This window comes from Carassius gibelio, chromosome B25 (assembly GCF_023724105.1).
Source record: "Carassius gibelio isolate Cgi1373 ecotype wild population from Czech Republic chromosome B25, carGib1.2-hapl.c, whole genome shotgun sequence".
Classification (NCBI taxonomy): domain Eukaryota; kingdom Metazoa; phylum Chordata; class Actinopteri; order Cypriniformes; family Cyprinidae; genus Carassius; species Carassius gibelio.
Genome location: NC_068420.1, coordinates 23,098,879 through 23,116,892, shown reverse-complemented (window position 1 = coordinate 23,116,892; position 18,014 = coordinate 23,098,879). Strand labels below are relative to the sequence as shown.

General features: G+C 43.1%; 1 protein-coding gene across 1 annotated transcript in view; it reads right to left on the bottom strand.

Annotated features, from left to right (window-relative positions):
• Positions 1–559: 559 nt before the first annotated feature.
• Positions 560–18,014, bottom strand: part of LOC128013818 (hydroperoxide isomerase ALOXE3) — a 50,162-nt gene continuing 32,707 nt past the window's right edge. Inside the window, exons 14-16 of the mRNA XM_052596991.1 lie at positions 14,531–14,631; positions 1,155–1,325; positions 560–829 (exon numbers count right to left, since the gene is read on the bottom strand). Coding sequence (XP_052452951.1) covers positions 650–829; positions 1,155–1,325; positions 14,531–14,631 — 452 coding nt within the window. The 3' untranslated portion in view covers positions 560–649. The remainder of the gene's footprint in view (positions 830–1,154; positions 1,326–14,530; positions 14,632–18,014) is intronic.

Genomic DNA, 18,014 nt, shown 5'->3' with positions numbered 1-18,014 from the left:
CCGTGTTTTTCCGACTTTATACCCGTGAAAGTGCACTGGAACGGCAGTCACCCGTGAACTCGTACTAGATCGATGTACTCCCAGTTACGAGCTCTGACGTCTGAGCCCGCGAAACAATACAAAACAACAAGTTTCTGCAGGCGGTACACGGTAGTTTGGCGTGACTGGCCTGGAAGGCTACAAAGTCGTGAGTCGTGAAGTGAAGTCGTGATTTACGTGCTCAAAAACCTGCCTGGAACGCAGCAATACTCCCTTGCCTTTCTCTCTACTTGCCCAAATATGGGTAACAAACCTGTGCACCCCCATGTGCAGGGCTGATATTCCATGTGGCGTAGACGACTGTTAAGTGTCGTTCTGGGGTCTCTATTTTCCCTATTACCTGATGACCCTGCCACATATGCAATGTTTAATATAGCAGGACTGTACTGACTAATGTTAGTAGATGGCACCACAGCTGTAAAAACATATATCAGAACCCACAAGTTAAAAAAATGCACCACACATTAAGCAGTGCATTTCACATTATCTTATTTCCCTGAAAAGCAACACCCATGACTCATTTTGATTTATTTTTGCTTTGGTCTTTATTTTTATTGACAAAGCTATTAATAGAAAGACAAATGTATTAAGAAGGACTTCTGTATTCCTTTCAAATGGCTACACTGTTGTCCACATTTTTGGGGTTCAAATAGGTGTAGGGAAGCTCCAGCTTCTTGTTCCGCTTCTCGATGAGATCGGACAACTCCCTCAGATCCTTTTGAAAATCTTCAATGAGCTTGCAGGGGACCTCCTCATCATACAGATTTTCTGGGAAATGTCCCAGAGGGTACTACGGACAGGGTATCAAGATTGTAATCGTAAATAACATGTTGATAAGAAACATGTATATGACAATGTTTAACACACTTTGTATGACCGCACACTAATATTCTGTAATAGCCCACTGCAACACTATGCTTACAGTTTGCTAAATCTCCTTTGTAATGTAACACTCAAGTAATGCAAACTAGAGGAATGAAAGCGGTGTAAGTAAGCCATTGTCATCCAGAGTAAAATGATGGCATATGCAAGAACACCATTCAGATTTTTCACTTTTTCACAGGAAAATTTAATTGCAGTCTTTTAACATGTTCCCTGATGGTGTAAAAACTCACATGGTCTGCAGAGTCCTGGCTCAGCAGTGTCAGGACAGCCATTCCATTCACCGTCGTGCTCACATCAGGTAGGGTCTCCAGTATCGTGTCCTCAGTGGTCTGGCCTTTCTCCTTGGGAGGGGGCTTTCTGAGGGCAGTGGGGTAGTTAGGCATCCAGCCACCAAAGTCAAACTGGGGGGAAAGGATTGGTGGAAAATGTTTTGTAAGCCTGAAAATATTTTGTAAGCCAAATATTCATAAAGAATAACAAGAGCACATAATTAACATTACTTAGGCCATGGGAAGTGGATATGGACAGGGATTTTTTTTGTTGTCATGGGCTACTTGCTCTAGGGCAGTGGTTCTCAAACTTTTTTTAGTCATGCCCCCCTTAAACACTGAACAAATCTTGTGACAAGTCAACAGTCTTAAGAAAAACAATTGAGTGGAATTGGTGTTCGGTGCTGCTTTATCAAGGCAGAGTGCCAACCACTATTCACTAATATTTCTATTTTTCTGCTGATCTCCTTCACCCACTCTGCAGTGTCCCACACACTTTAGAGAACCACTGCCCTAGGGGGTTAAAGCTTCTTGAGGAAATGTTACTAACAGAAAACAGTTTAAAGCAGAGTCTCCAAATATGGGTTTGTGAAAGGTTGTTGACATTTGAGCTCAATAGCAAATCAAATGAAACATCCCCTTCAGGCTGCTTAAGCTTGATTGGCTGGGATTGTTTATGGCTCGGTCCAAACCACTATGTTTGTTTCCTGTTCACAGATCCAGGACAACAGAGGGTTTTTTTGAGCTCTGAATGTCACTGTAAGTTGCAGTAGAGATTAAACAAGATCTAAGTGGAGCAGTCTTTCTTCACAAAACAGAATGTCATGAACAGGAACAAGCTCAGGAGCAGAACAACCAACTAAATAAGACATTAGACCTGACAACTGGATAGGACTAAACATGGCTTAAGTACACCACAAACAGAGGAATTAATGAGACTAATTAACAAGACCCACCTGAACTAAGGACTAATCAAATTTATAACCAAGGAGACAAACAGGCAGGGAACGAGGAAGACTGAAGTAATTAAAGGCAGGTGCACACTGTGCGATTTATAATAGTCCTTTACGATTGTTGCTTGTCAGGTGTTGTGAATGTCAATCATCAGGGCAATTCTAGTGTCTGGCTGGATGTGCGCTCGTTTATCTGATAACATCAGCTATTTTCATTCAACCAGCTGATTTCTGTAAATGAAGGTAAAACTGAATGTATATTGGAGCACAGGGTAAGTCAGTATATACATTAACAACGATTTGAGACAAATGCAAATTTAATATAAAACTATGTAAACGGCACAGGATTTTGAACAAGGTCCTGAGCTGTTTCTGGGTGCCGAGGACAGACGCTGAATGGCGCCGCCGGCTTGTGTACACTCACAGAGAGTGATGTGTTTGAATTTTAAATACGAGGCACTGCGTGACGGGGCGCTGCACTTCTCATTGGTGTGCGACCCCCTTTAACGTTACATTTTGAGTGGATGAATGACGAGCGCAAGATGCTGAAATGGATGCCAATAAGATTCTGAATGGAAAGTTTACTTTTAAAAAGTTGCCAAATGGTTCCATTGACAAGACCAAAGTGATCTGTGTGCTTTGTCGTTGTGAACTGAGTTATCATCACAGCACGTCCAGTCTGAAATACCACTTGATGGCCAAGCACAAACACAGCTGATGCGAATTCTCCGCCCCCTCGTCAATATCAGGACCTCGTCAGTACTTTTTTCACCCTTTTATTGATGGACAGTGTTACATTGTGTGAGAGATTATTTGCTCCAAGTCTGAGAATGTTAGTGTTGAACACTACAGTAGGCTATATGCCAATGTTGTTTTCAATAAAAAAAAAAATCCTGCTGAACAGAAAGGAAGATATTTAGATGAATGTCAGTAACCAGACTGTTTTTGGTACCATTGACTTCCATAGTATATATATTTTTTCCTACTATGGTACCAAAAACGGTCTGGTTACTGACATTCATCTAAATATATTCCTTTCTGTTCAGCAGAAGAAAGAAATTCATACAGGTTTGAAACAACATGAGGGTGAGTAAATGATGACAGAATTTTCATTTTAGAGTGGAGTATCCCTTTAACTCACAATTAATCGCACATTTTTAATCGCACATAATAAAGTTGTTGTTGCTTGTCAGACTGTACCAACATGATCCTCGCTGTAAGCCATGTCACACTGTACGATCACAGTTGTCATAAATATCAGACTGTACGACAATCAAGACATGTTAAAAACAGATGAATGTAAGAAAACTCGTCAGGAGTTTTTCATCAATCAATGACACGTTCGGTGACAGTGAGCTGCGTTACACGGAGGATTGAAATGGTGGCTACAAAGAAATCTTTAACGTTAATTTTGGTCATGACTTGTCTTGAAAAACAAAGACAATTTGACGGTCGTCGTACGTCCAGTCTGAAATACCACTTGATGGCCAAGCACAAACACAGCTGATGCGAATTCTCCGCCCCCTCGTCAATATCAGGACCTCGTCAGTACTTTTTTCACCCTTTTATTGATGGACAGTGTTACATTGTGTGAGAGATTATTTGCTCCAAGTCTGAGAATGTTAGTGTTGAACACTACAGTAGGCTATATGCCAATGTTGTTTTCAATAAAAAAAAAAATCCTGCTGAACAGAAAGGAAGATATTTAGATGAATGTCAGTAACCAGACTGTTTTTGGTACCATTGACTTCCATAGTATATATATTTTTTCCTACTATGGTACCAAAAACGGTCTGGTTACTGACATTCATCTAAATATATTCCTTTCTGTTCAGCAGAAGAAAGAAATTCATACAGGTTTGAAACAACATGAGGGTGAGTAAATGATGACAGAATTTTCATTTTAGAGTGGAGTATCCCTTTAACTCACAATTAATCGCACATTTTTAATCGCACATAATAAAGTTGTTGTTGCTTGTCAGACTGTACCAACATGATCCTCGCTGTAAGCCATGTCACACTGTACGATCACAGTTGTCATAAATATCAGACTGTACGACAATCAAGACATGTTAAAAACAGATGAATGTAAGAAAACTCGTCAGGAGTTTTTCATCAATCAATGACACGTTCGGTGACAGTGAGCTGCGTTACACGGAGGATTGAAATGGTGGCTACAAAGAAATCTTTAACGTTAATTTTGGTCATGACTTGTCTTGAAAAACAAAGACAATTTGACGGTCGTCGTTGGAGAAGTCACTGCAGGACTGAGAGGCAAATCTTCTGACACTGCCAGAATAACATCAGAGGTCAAATGTGATCGCAACAGTCATTAATGGAATAGTGCCAAAGAGAGAGAATAGAGCAAGACCAGAGAAGCAGGACAACAGAAGAGAGAGAAAGATCAAACAACTGAGGAAGGAGATCAAAACCTTGAGGAAGCAATTCAAACAGGCAAGCACAGTGAAAAAGGAACGAATAAAAGAGCTGACAGCCAGCCTTTCGTGAGTAGCTTATCAGAACAAGAAGAGCTGAAAGGGTCAAGCAGAGGCAGAAGAAGCAGGAAGGTGCAAGAGCCCAGTTTATAAAGGACCCCTACCACTTCACAAAATCACTTCTGGGGAGGTGAGGTCTGGGACTCTAACAAGTTCCAAAAAGGAGTCGGAGCAGTCAGTAGAGGAGGCATTTAGTGATCCTACAAGAGACAAAGCTCTTGGAGGAATTCATGGGCTTATTAACATCGACCCACCTACCACATCCCTCAGCACAGAGTGTCCATCATGGAGCGAGGTGCAAGAGATAGTCAAGCATGCAAGCATTGCTTTGGACTACTACCCCATCCCACATAACATCCAGGGCATGATCACCAGTTACCTGAGAGACATCAAGCTACGATTGTATACAACAAAATGGCAGCCAGTGGAGAAGGGGATAGTGACAGGATGCACAATCTCTCCCATCTTGTTCATCATGGGTATGAACCTGATCATCTCTGCGGCGAGCACAAAGTCAAGAGGGCCGAAGACCGCAGCAGGATGTCAACAGCCAGCAATCAGGGCATTTATGGATGACCTTACAGTGATAACACCAACTCACGGGCAGGCAAGATGGGTCCTGGAAGAACTGGATCGTATGGCCACGTGGGCAAAAAAGGTCTTCAAGCCCAAGAAATCAAGGAGACTGGTGATCCAAAAGGGCAAAACAACTGGAAGGTTCAAGCTACTTGTTCAAGGAGAAGTGATCCCGAACATCCAGGGGAACCCAATTAAAAGCCTTGGAAAGTGGTATGATGATTCCCTGTCAGATTGGAACAGCATCTCCAGCACCAGAAAACTTGATATCTAGCTTGGTAGAATATCAGATATCTTGCTTGATAGTGTCCTTGCAGATAGAAAGCTTGATATCTAATAGCACTAGTTAGAAGAAGCAATTTGAACTGCGGGAGAGATCGCCAGTCTGTGAGTGTTTTTGACTTTTCTGAGTAGATTTAACGCGTGTCTTTGTTGCTAAGAAACTTATTTTGATTACTGTGTTTGTACTCTGGTAAAAGTGCAAGATCACGTGACCCTTTGTTGTTTGTGTGTGTGTCGAGACTTGGGTTTCACGTGGCTAATTAGGGCATGGCCTGCTGTATTCAATAAACGAGGCATTAGGCGTGTATAAATAGGTTAGGGCACCGCGGCAGCGGTCGTGGCAGCTGTAGTGTGAAGCCCTCATCGTGTGAAGCCCGAAGAGGGTAAAGACCAACGACTCTACCTGTGCGATTCCACCGAGCAAGGACACCTACAAGGCACTTGAGTATTCTTTTCTTGTTATTTGTTTTGTCTCTGTTTCCTCTTTCACCATGTGTTTTATAATCCATACTATTACTAACATGCGTAGATCTAACGTCACACATCGGGGACGGTACAATCCTTGCAACCTGCGTACCCTCCCGATGTCTTCTAGTGCTATTTTCTCTTTTCCTATTGGTCTCTGGAATTGCCAATCTGCGGTAAACAAAGCTGATTTCATCACATCTATTTCTAGTCATTCAGGTCTCAAACTTTTGGCCCTCACTGAGACCTGGATCAGACCAGAGGACACTGCCACACCGGCTGCGCTCTCCACTAACTTCACTTTCTCACACACTCCTCGCCTGACTGGGAGGGGTGGAGGTACTGGTCTCATCATCTCAAATGACTGGAAATTTAATCACTTACCACCCATGTGTAACAATAGCTCATTTGAATCACATTCTATTTCCATCACTATTCCTATTAAAATCCATTGTGTAGTTATATATCGTCCCCCAGGTCAGCTTGGCAGTTTCTTAGAGGAGCTTGATGTGCTACTCTCATCCTTCCCCGAGGATGGTACTCCTCTCATAGTTCTTGGAGACTTCAACATCCACATTGAAAAACCTCAAGCTGCTGGCTTCCACACTCTGCTTGCTTCATTCGACCTCAAACGAGTATCCACTGCGGCTACTCACAAATCAGGTAACAAACTGGACCTAATCTACACAAGCTACTGCTCCTCTGACCATACTCTAGTCACTCCACTGCACACCTCAGATCACTTCCTCCTCACTCTAGACCTCAACCTGCCTCAGAACACAACACATACCCCTCCACAGGTTCTCCTCTCTTCTTAATCCTCCTCCTCCCTCATCAACCCTAACAGCTGACGATTTTGCCACATTCTTCATAAATAAAACAACCACCATCAGCAGACAATTTACCACTCCACAAACTGACACACACACTTTACCAGCTAACACACACATTCTACCTTCCTTCTCCATGCTTTCAGAGAAGGAAGTCTCCAAACTCCTCCTTTCCAATCGCCCTACTACCTGTCCGCTTGATCCTATTCCCACTAACCTGCTTCAAGCTATTTCTCCCTCGGTTATACCAGCACTCACACACATCTTAAACACCTCTCTTCACACTGGTACATTTCCCACCGTATTCAAGCAGGCTCGAGTAACTCCACTGAAACCCACTCTAAACCCAGCACATCTAGATAATTACAGACCGGTATCCCTTCTTCCTTTCATCGCAAAAACACTTAAACGAGTTGTTTTCAACCAGATCTCCTCCTTTCTTACGCAGAACAACCTCCTAGACAACAATCAGTCTGGCTTCAAAAGTGGACACTCAACGGAGACTGCTCTGATCTCAGTAATTAAATCTCTGAGACTGGCAAGAGCAGCTTCCAAATCCTCAGTTCTCATCCTGCTGGACCTGTCTGCTGCCTTTGACACACTTAACCACCAGATCCTCCTGTCAATCCTAAAGATGAAGGGCATCTCGGGAACCGCACTCATGTGGTTCAAGTCTTACCTCTCAGGTAGGTCTTTCAATCAATCAATCACCTTTATTTATATAGTGCTTTAAACAAAATACATTGCGTCAAAGCACTGAACAACATTCATTTGGAAAACAGTGTCTCAATAATGCAAAATGATAGCAGTTCATCATTGAATTCAGTTATGTCATCTCTGTTCAGTTTAAATAGTGTCTGTGCATTTATTTGCAATCAAGTCAACGATATCGCTGTAGATGAAGTGACCCCAACTAAGCAAGCCAGAGGCGACAGCGGCAAGGAACCGAAACTCCATCGGTTACAGAATGGAGAAAAAAACCTTGGGAGAAACCAGGCTCAGTTGGGGGGCCAGTTCTCCTCTGACCAGACGAAACCAGTAGTTCAATTCCAGGCTGCAGCAAAGTCAGATTGTGCAGAAGAATCATCTGTTTCCTGTCTTTCAGAGTGTCGTGGAGGGGTGAGGTGTCTAAGACCCAACATTTAGCTACTGGTGTGCCTCAGGGCTCAGTGCTTGGACCACTTCTCTTCTCCATCTATATGACTTCACTAGGATCTGTGATTCAGAAACATGGCTTTTCCTATCACTGCTACGCTGATGACACACAACTCTACCTCTCATTCCTGCCTGATGATCTGACAGTAGCCGCTCGCATCTCAGCCTGCCTGTCAGACATCTCTGACTGGATGAAGGAGCACCACCTTCAACTAAACCTTGCGAAGACAGAGCAGCACTTCATCACAACTTCACCATTCAGCTAGGCTCGTCATCCATAACTCCATCAAGATCAGCCAGAAACCTTGGAGTGCTAATTGATGATCAATTGAACTTCACAGACCACATTGCTAGCACTGCCCGGTCATGCAGATTTTCCTTGTACAACATCAGAAGGATCAGGCCATTCCTATCAGAGCATGCTACACAACTCCTTGTTCAGGCCCTTGTTCTATCCAGACTGGACTATTGTAATGCTCTCCTGGCTGGTCTCCCAGCCTGCACTGTTAAACATCTGCAACTGATCCAGAATGCCGCAGCAAGAGTGGTCTTTAACGAATCGAAGAGAGCACACGTCACTCCCCTCCTCACAAACTTGCACTGGTTGCTGATTCCCGCTCGCATCAAATTCAAATCACTGACTTTTGCGTACAGAACAACCACTGGCTCCGCTCCCTCGTACCAGAACTCACTACTTCAGACTTTTGTGCCATCCAGAAACTTGCAATCTGCAAGCGAACGGCGTCTTGTGGTGCAATCTCAAAAAGGCACAAAAACTCTTTCTCGGACCTTTACCATGACTGTTCCTGCTGGAGGAATGACCTCTGACCTTTACCATGACCGTTCCCTACAGGTGGAATGACCTCTGACCTTTACCATGACGGTTCCCTACTGGTGGAATGAACTGCCTAACTCAACAAGAGCTGCTGAGTCGGTAGCCATTTTCAAGAAACTGCTGAAGACGTATCTTTTTCAGCAGCACTTGATCCAGTAATACTAACAGAAGAATACTAACGAAGCCAGAGGAGATAAATGCATTATCCGCATAGAACAACAATGAAAAAACTTATCTAAGCGGTCTAATTTGGCAAAATCACATCACAGTTGCAGGGTTTTTTCTAAAGTTCACCTTACCAAGAGGCAGATAGACATTGTATTGACGCAAAGAAATTACAATAGGGAACGTTCTGCACTAATAGCCTATGCACACATCTGTAACGTAATAGCCTACCTAGAGAGAAAATTAGTTTTATTTGTCATTCAAATATGACGATGAGGACCCCAACGATTGGCCTTCCTTTCCTTCTCAAACAAACTAACTGCATCTTTAACAGCCCAAGTTTCAAAATTTCACGGGGGAGAAACCCCCGGACCACCGTTAAAATAAAAGACTCAACATGCAGGGCTAAATCACTGACACCACTGGTCGATTGCTCGTGTCTGCCTTGCTGCAACTCTGAGTTGGTTTGCGTCTGTAATTCTCTGTATCTCCGTATATCTTTCTGTTTTGAAACTTTGTTTTATCATCATTCACCATTGTCTATACTACTTAATATAACTTACTCAACATCACATATCCACCTGTGATCGCTAGCTTCAATCTAATTCATTACTAGCACAAAACGCTATTTCACTAGCCTGTTAGCGTGCCGTCCGTGCGCTCTATTTACATCTCCCTCGCGCGCCCGCGTCTTTTCAAATCCATCAAACAACTGTGGTAAGTAGAATCATTCAACAAACTCTGTAAGTCATGTCTAATCCTCTTATTGTCACTTGCACCTCATGTAACATGCATAGTATAGCTCTCTCCGTCTGCATAGGATTTACATGTGATAAATGTAGGGAGATAGTCAGGCTGACGGAGAAGATCTCAGAACTAGAAACACGCATCCAAACTTGAATTGAGGATAGTGAGAGTGCAAGGGCCTTAGATACTGCTTTGGATGCGACTAGCATAGAAAACACTGTAGTACACGGTTCGGTCCCGGTTGTAGAGCCCGTGCAGCAGGCTTGGGTAACGGTGAGACGGCATAGTCGCGGGACAAAACACCACTCTTCTGTTCCGATTACAACATTAAACAGTTTCTCCCCACTAAGTAAAACACCCACTGAGAATCCTGCTGAATGTGCCCTAGTTATTGGCGATTCTATTAAACGGAACGTGAAAATAGAGACACCAGCCACCATAGTCATATGTTTGCCAGGAGCCAGAGCGCCTGACAACAAAGCAAATTTAAAAGTGCTGGCTAATGCTAAATGTAAATTCTCTAAAATTATTATTCATGTCAGCACTAATGATGTTCGACAGTCGGAGATCACCAAAATTAATGTTAAAGAGGTGTGTGAACTCGCAAGTACGATGTCAGGCACTGTAATTTGCTCTGGCCCCCTTCCTGTTCGCAGGAGTGATGAGATAGTTAAAGACTGTCATCACTAAATGGCTGGTTGTCTAAGTGGTTTCCGCAAAATAATATAGAATTCATAGACAATTGGAAAAGTTTTTGGGGCAGACCTGACCTGTTGAAAAGAGATGGTATTCATCCCTCCTGGGATGGTGCCGCTCTTCTCTCTAGTAATATGGCTAATAGTCTTAGAGCACAACCATGACGATATGGGGCTCAGGTCAGGAAGCAGACAGACTGGCTTAACCGACCGTCTGCTAGCTGTCTCCCGTCACCAAGGTCAGATAAATCTCATCACCTAGAGACTCTTTCACCTAGATATCATCATATAGAGACTGTGTCTGTTCCCCGAATAATGAAATATAAAACATTTCCGAACCCATCTAAGGGGAAAAATTTAATCGATGTTCAACAATTAAAAAAACGATATACAAATGAACAAATTATAAAGCTTGGGTTGCTGAATATTCGATCTCTTACTTCAAAAGCACTTATTTTTAATGATATGATTACAGACCATAACCTAGATGTGCTGTGTTTGACAGAAACCTGGCTAAAAACAAAACGATTACATTACTTTAAATGAGTCCACCCCCAAAGAATTCGGCCATAAACATGAACCTCGTCTAAAAAGCAAGGACGGAGGTGTTGCTGTTATTTATAGTAATATTTTCAAAATTACTAAGAAGTCTAGTTTCAAATATAATTCTTTTGAAGTACTGGTGCTTAGTATAACAATATCCAGCATACAGACTTTATCAAAGAATTTGCTGATATTCTATCAGAGTTAGTACTGGCTGCAGATAAAGCCCTAATTGTTGGTGATTTTAATATACATGTAGATAACGAAAAAGATGCATTAGGATTGGCATTTAAGGACATTCTTAACTCTATTGGTGTTAGACAACACGTGTCAGGACCAACTCATTGTCGTAATCATACTTTAGATTTAATATTATCACATGGAACAAATGTCGATGGCGTTGAAATTCTGCAGCAGAGCGATGACATCTCAGATCATTATCTAGTCTCGTGTAAACTTCGTTTAGCTAAAGCTGCAAAGCCGACTCCGTATTACAAATATGTTAGACCGATCACTTCTGCCACTAAAGATTGCTTTATTAATACCCTTCCTGAACAGTTTCATCGATATTGCGACAGAAACTTTAAACACTCTCTTTTCCAGCACTTTAGACACAGTTGCTCCTTTGCGTTTAAAGAAGATTAAAGAAAATAGTCCAACGCCGTGGTACAATGAGCACACTCAGGCCCTTAAGAGAGCAGCCGGAAACATGGAGCGCAACTGGAAGACAACAAAACTAGAGGTATTTCGTATTGCATGGAAAGAGAGCTCAATCTTATACAGAGAGGCATTAAAAGCTGCTAGATCTGCTTATTTTTCAACCCTATTAGAAGAAAACAAACACAACCCTAGGTATTTATTTGAAACAGTGGCAAAACTAACGAAAAATAAAACTCCTAGCCCAGACGTTACCATGCTGTACAGCAGTAATGACTTTATGAACTTCTTTACTTACAAGATTGATAATATCAGGGAGAAAATTAGAAATATGCAACCGTCTAATACAGTATTGCATCAGGCAGTGCATTGTAGTCTTCCTGATGAAAATGATGAACATTTTGATTCAGTCATTGCTATAGGAGAGGAAGAATTTTCTAAATTCGTTAAATCATCTAAACCGACAACATGCATATGTTAGACCCTATACCGACTAAGCTAATGAAAGAGATGCTTCCTGAGGTCATAGATCCTCTTCTTAATATCATTAATTCATCTTTGTCATTAGGATACGTACCAAAAGCTTTTAAGCTGGCTATGATTAAACCGCTTGTTAAAAAACCACAACTTGATCCTACAGAATTAGTCAATTACAGGCCGATCTCCAATCTACCTTTTCTGTCAAAGATACTAGAAAAGGCTGTAGAGTCACAAATGATTTGCTCTTATCATCCGATCGTGGTGGTATCTCTCTATTAGTGTTTCTCGATCTTAGTGCTGCATTTGACACTATTGACCACAACAACCTTTTAAATAGACTTGAAAAATATGTTGGCATTAGTGGAATTGCACTAGAATGGTTTAAATCATACCTATCTGACCGTTATCAGTTTGTAGCAGTAAATAAAGAGATGTGTTATCGATCAAAAGTTCAGTACGGTGTACCACAAGGCTCAGTACTAGGACCGCTGCTGTTCACTCTGCACATGCTACCATTAGGAGATATAATTAGGAAGCATGGCATTAGTTTTCACTGTTATGCTGATGATACTCAGCTCTATATTTCTTTACGCCCGGATGAAACTTACCAATTCACAAAATTATCGGAATGCATAGCAGATATAAAAAACTGGATGATTAGCAACTTCCTACTACTTAATTCTGAAAAAACTGAGATTCTAATAATTGGACAAAAAACTTCCTCACAAAATAACTTAGAATACTGTCTAACACTCGATGGCTGTTCTGTCAAGTCCTCGTCGTCGGTTAGGAACCTGGGTGTGCTCTTTGATACCAATCTTTCTTTTGAAAGTCACGTGTCAAGTATCTGTAAAACCGCATTCTTCCATCTTAAAAATATATCTAAATTACGTCATATGCTCTCAATGAAAAATGCAGAACAATTAGTTCACGCATTCATGACCTCAAGGTTAGATTATTGTAATGCTTTACTGGGTGGTTGTTCGTCACGCTTAATAAACAAACTACAGCTGGTCCAAAATGCAGCAGCTCGAGTTCTTACCAGAACCAGGAAGTATGACCATATTAGCCCAGTTCTGTCAACACTACATTGGCTCCCTATTAAACATCGTATACATTTTAAAATATTACTGATTACTTACAAAGCACTAAATGGTTTAGCTCCCCAGTACTTGAACGAGCTCTTAACGCACTATATTCCTTCGCGTCCACTGCGATCTCAAAATTCTGGCCAGTTGATAATACCTAGAATATCAAAATCGACTGCGGGCAGCAGATCCTTTTCCTATTTAGCACCAAAACTTTGGAACAGTCTTCCTAACATTGTCCGGGAAGCAGACACACTCTGTCAGTTCAAATCTAGACAAAAAAAAAATACATCTCTTTGACCTAGCATACACATAACACATGATAGACTTCTATAATTCAATGTTAGGCTGCATAGTTTAGATCAGCCGGGACCGGGAACACTTCCCGTAAAACCTGATGTACTTGGTACATCATAATAAGGATGGCGTCTACACTAATATCAGTCTCTCTGTTTATCCTGAGGTTTACCGCTGTCCACCTGAACCAGGCCGTATCCAGATCTGATAAAGGACCAGCGCCTGAACACGACGACACCGCTGTCCTGAAGTGTCCACTAGTCTCTCCCCCTCTCCTCTCCGACTCCAATCAGCTGGAACTGGACAAATATTCTGATTCATTTTGATTTTGACCTGTAATGCTGCCATCATAATCATTCACTGTTAGACATATTTTATTTGTTATTTATACTAGTAGCCTATTGTGATGATTTTTCACGACCCAGATTTTTTGGTGCCCCCCCAAGCACTTGGTGCCCTATGCGCAGTAGGGTTGGATTGAGAGGCCACTTGAGGAAAGCAGCCATTCGTAGTTTGGGAGAAGCATCAGAGAGTACCTCCTGTTGGCTCTGGCACAAGAGAGAGGAAACAAGCTGGAAGCCTGGAGAAGAGGGGCAGTGACCTGGCCAGTCACTGCTGACCCACCAACTGGAGGGTGTAGTGGTTAAGGGTCGAAACACCCAGTGAAGGTTGAGGACCACCTGATGACCTATCTTCCAGGCCAATGCTTCATCCATTAGAAATAGGTGTATGCTAGCATCGTAGATGTATTATATAACTTATATAAATGAAAATGGGCTATCGGTGAACATGTCAAACTAATGAACAAAGACTTTAGAATTTAGCCAAAGATCAGATGAATCTTTTAGGATTTGCTAAATTTGTCTCAGACGGCCAAATTTTGGTCAAAATCCCAGTGTGTGCTCAACACACAGGTCTCAAAACGTTGGAACAGAACTATACCCACGAACGTACAGCTAAATAAATGTGTGGAGCAATTCGCTGGATTTGAGAAATGTGTGTGAGATTAGAACCACGGACTGCAGCTTTAATGGCTCTGTGGGATTGGAATTTAATTTACTTGTTCTAACTGACCTGTCCATTGTTTACAGCGGCATGTTGGGCTGATGCAGTGAAGATCACCATGGTGACAAACTTGATAAGTTCTTTCACAGTCTGAAAAGATGATGGTGTTCCTGGGAAGAAGAATGAAAGGTTGTTTCTGTGAGGAACTCAGTTTAGGGTTAGGGTTAGGATCAGGATGTTTATACAAGCAAGCACGCACACACACACACACACACACAATCTGAAATGGAAAGTCGAGTCATAAACCAAACTCATTTTGACTATTGATCTGGTTCAATTATTTTCCATAAAAAAGTTTTACAAAAGAGGTTGTGCCTCAAAGCAAATATGTCTATCTTAGTCAAGTCACCTTCATTTATAAAGCGCTTTTAACAGTATGGATTGTTTCAAAGCAGCTTTACAGTGATAATAGAAATTACCGTAACAGTGAAGTTGCGAAAATGCAGACAGGCGTACATGCACATTACGTGTTCGGTCGATAGGTATGGGCGTTTGAATATATATGTGTGCAGGCGTGTAGACCTTCTTCACAAATCAACCCTCAACAAACTACTTGTTAGGCCTTAAACATTTATAATACAGATTTTTTTCTGCGTAACCAGAATTTTCCCGACAATATTGTATTTGTATAGAGGTAAAGGGAAGTGAAAGGAGGCCTTCACAGGGGAGAGACTAGTGGACACTTCAGGACAGTGGTGTTGTCGTGTCCTGGCACTGGTCCTTTATCAGATCTGGATACGGGCTGGATCCGGTGGACTGCGGTAAACCTTGGAATATACAAAAAGACTAAAATTAGCGTAGACGCCATCCTTCTTATGATGTACCAAGTACATCAGGATTTACGGCAAGTGTTCCCGGTCCCGGCTGGTCTAAACTTTGCAGCCTAACATTGAATTAAATAAGTCTATAATGTGTTACGTGTATGCTAGGCCAAAGAGATGTGTTTTTAGTCTAGATTTGAACTGACAGAGTGTCTCCCCTTCCCGGAGAATGTTAGGAAAACTGTTCCAGAATTCTGCTAAATAGGAAAAGAATCTACCGCCCGCAGTCGATTTTGATATTCTAGGTATTATCAACTGTCCGGAATTTTGAGATCGCAATAAACGTGAAGAACTATAGCACGTTAAGTACTGGGGAGATAAACCATTTAGTGCTTTTTAAGTAATTAGCAATATTTAAAAATGTATACGATGTTTAATAGGGAGCCAATGCAGTGTTGACAGAACTGGGCTAATATGGTCATACTTCCTGGTTCTGGTAAGAACTCTAGCTGCTGCATTTTGGACCAGCTGTTGTTTGTTTATTAAGTGCGTCGAGCAACCACCCAGTAGAGCATTACAATAATCTAGCCTTGATGTCATGAATGTATGAACTAATTGCTCTGCATTATTCATTTAGAGCATATGACGTAATTTAGATATATTTTTTTAGATGGAAAAATGCGGTTTTACAGATACTAGACACGTGACTTTCAAATGAAAGATTGGTATCAAAGAGCACACCCAGGTTCCTAACGAGCGACGAGGACGTGACAGAGCAGCCATCGAGTATTAGACAGTATTCTAGGGAGGAAGGTTTTTGTCCAATAATTAGAATCTCTGTTTTTTCAGAATTAAGTAGTAGGAAATTCCTAGTCATCCAGTTTTCTATATCTGCTATGCATTCCGTTAATTTTGTGAATTGGTAAGTTTCATCAAGGCGTCAAGAAATGTAGAGCTGAGTATCATCAGCATAACAGTGAAAATTAACGTCATGCTTCCTGATGATATCTCCTAAGGGTAGCATGTACAGAGTGAACAGCAACGGTCCTAGTACTGAGCCTTGTGGTACACCATACTGAACTTTTGATCAGTAAGACATGTCGTCATTTACTGCTACAAACTGATAACGGTCAGATAAGTATGATTTAAACCATCCATACATCCATCCATCTTCTTCTGCTTCTCCAGGGCCGGGTCGCGGGGGCAGCAGTCTAAGCAAAGATGCCCAGACTTCCCTCTCCCTAGACACTTCCTCCAGCTCTTCCGGGGGGACACCGAGGCGTTCCCAGGCCAGCCAGGAGACATAGTCCCTCCAGCGTGTCCTAGGTCTTCCCCGGGGTCTCCTTCCGGTGGGACGCGCCCAGAACACCTTCCCGGGAAGGCATCCAGGAGACATCCGGAACAGATGCCCGAGCCACCTCAGCTGACCCCTCTGGATGTGGAGGAGCAGCGGATCTACTCTGCGCTCCTCCCGAGTGACCGAGCTTCTCACCCTATCTCTAAGGGATCGCCCTGCCACCCTGCGAAGAAAGCTCATTTCGGCCACCTGTATCCGGGATCTTGTCCTTTCGGTCATGACCCAAAGCTCATGACCATAGGTGAGAGTAGGAACGTAGATTGACCGGTAAATCGAGAGCCTTGCCTTGCGGCTTAGCTCCTTCTTCACCATGACACACCGGTACATCGACCGCATTACTGCAGAAGCTGCACTGATCCGTCTGTCAGTCTCCCGTTCCATCCTTCCCTCACTTGTGAACAAGACCCCAAGATACTTGAACTCCTCCACTTGAGGCAGGAACTCTCCACCAACCTGAAGTGGGCAAGCCACCCTTTTCCGACTGAGGACCATGGCCTCGGATTTGGAGGTGCTGATTCTCATACCAGCCGCTTCCAACATGACAACATCATCCGCAAAGAGCAGCAACGAAATTGTGTGTTCCGCAAACCTGACACCCTCCGGCCCCTGGCTGCGCCTAGAAATTCTGTCCATAAAAATTATGAACCGTACCGGCGACAAAGGGCATCCCTGCCGGAGTCCAACATGCACCGGGAACAAGTCTGACTTACTGACGGCAATGCAAACCAAGCTCCTGCTCCGGTCGTACAGGGACCGGACGGCTCTTAGCAAAGGACCCCGGACCCCATACTCCTGGAGCACCCTCCACAGGATGCCCCGAGGGACACAGTCGAATGCCTTCTGCAAATCCACAAAGCACATGTGGATTGGTTGGGCAAACTCCCATGAACCCTCCAGCACCCTGGAGAGGGTATAGAGCTGGTCCAGTGTTCCACGACCGGGGCAAAAACTGCACTGTTCCTCCTGAATCCGAGGTTCGACTATCGGCCGTATTCTCCTTTCCAGTACCCTGGCATAGACTTTCCCAGGGAGGCTGATCCCCCTGTAGATGGAGCACACCCTCCGGTCCCCCTTCTTAAAAAGAGGGACCACCACCCCGGTCTGCCATCCCAGAGGTACTGTCCCCGACCGCCACGCAATGCTGCAGAGACGTGTCAGCCAAGACAGCCCCACAACATCCAGAGACATGAGGTACTCAGGGCGGATCTCATCCACCCCCGGTGCCTTGCCACCGAGGAATTTCTTGACTAACTCGGAGACTTCAGCGCGGGTGATGGAGGAGGCCACCTCTGAGCCCTCAGCCTCTGCTTCCCCGATGGAAGACGTGACGGCAGGATTAAGGAGATCCTCGAAGTATTCCTTCCACCGTCCGACA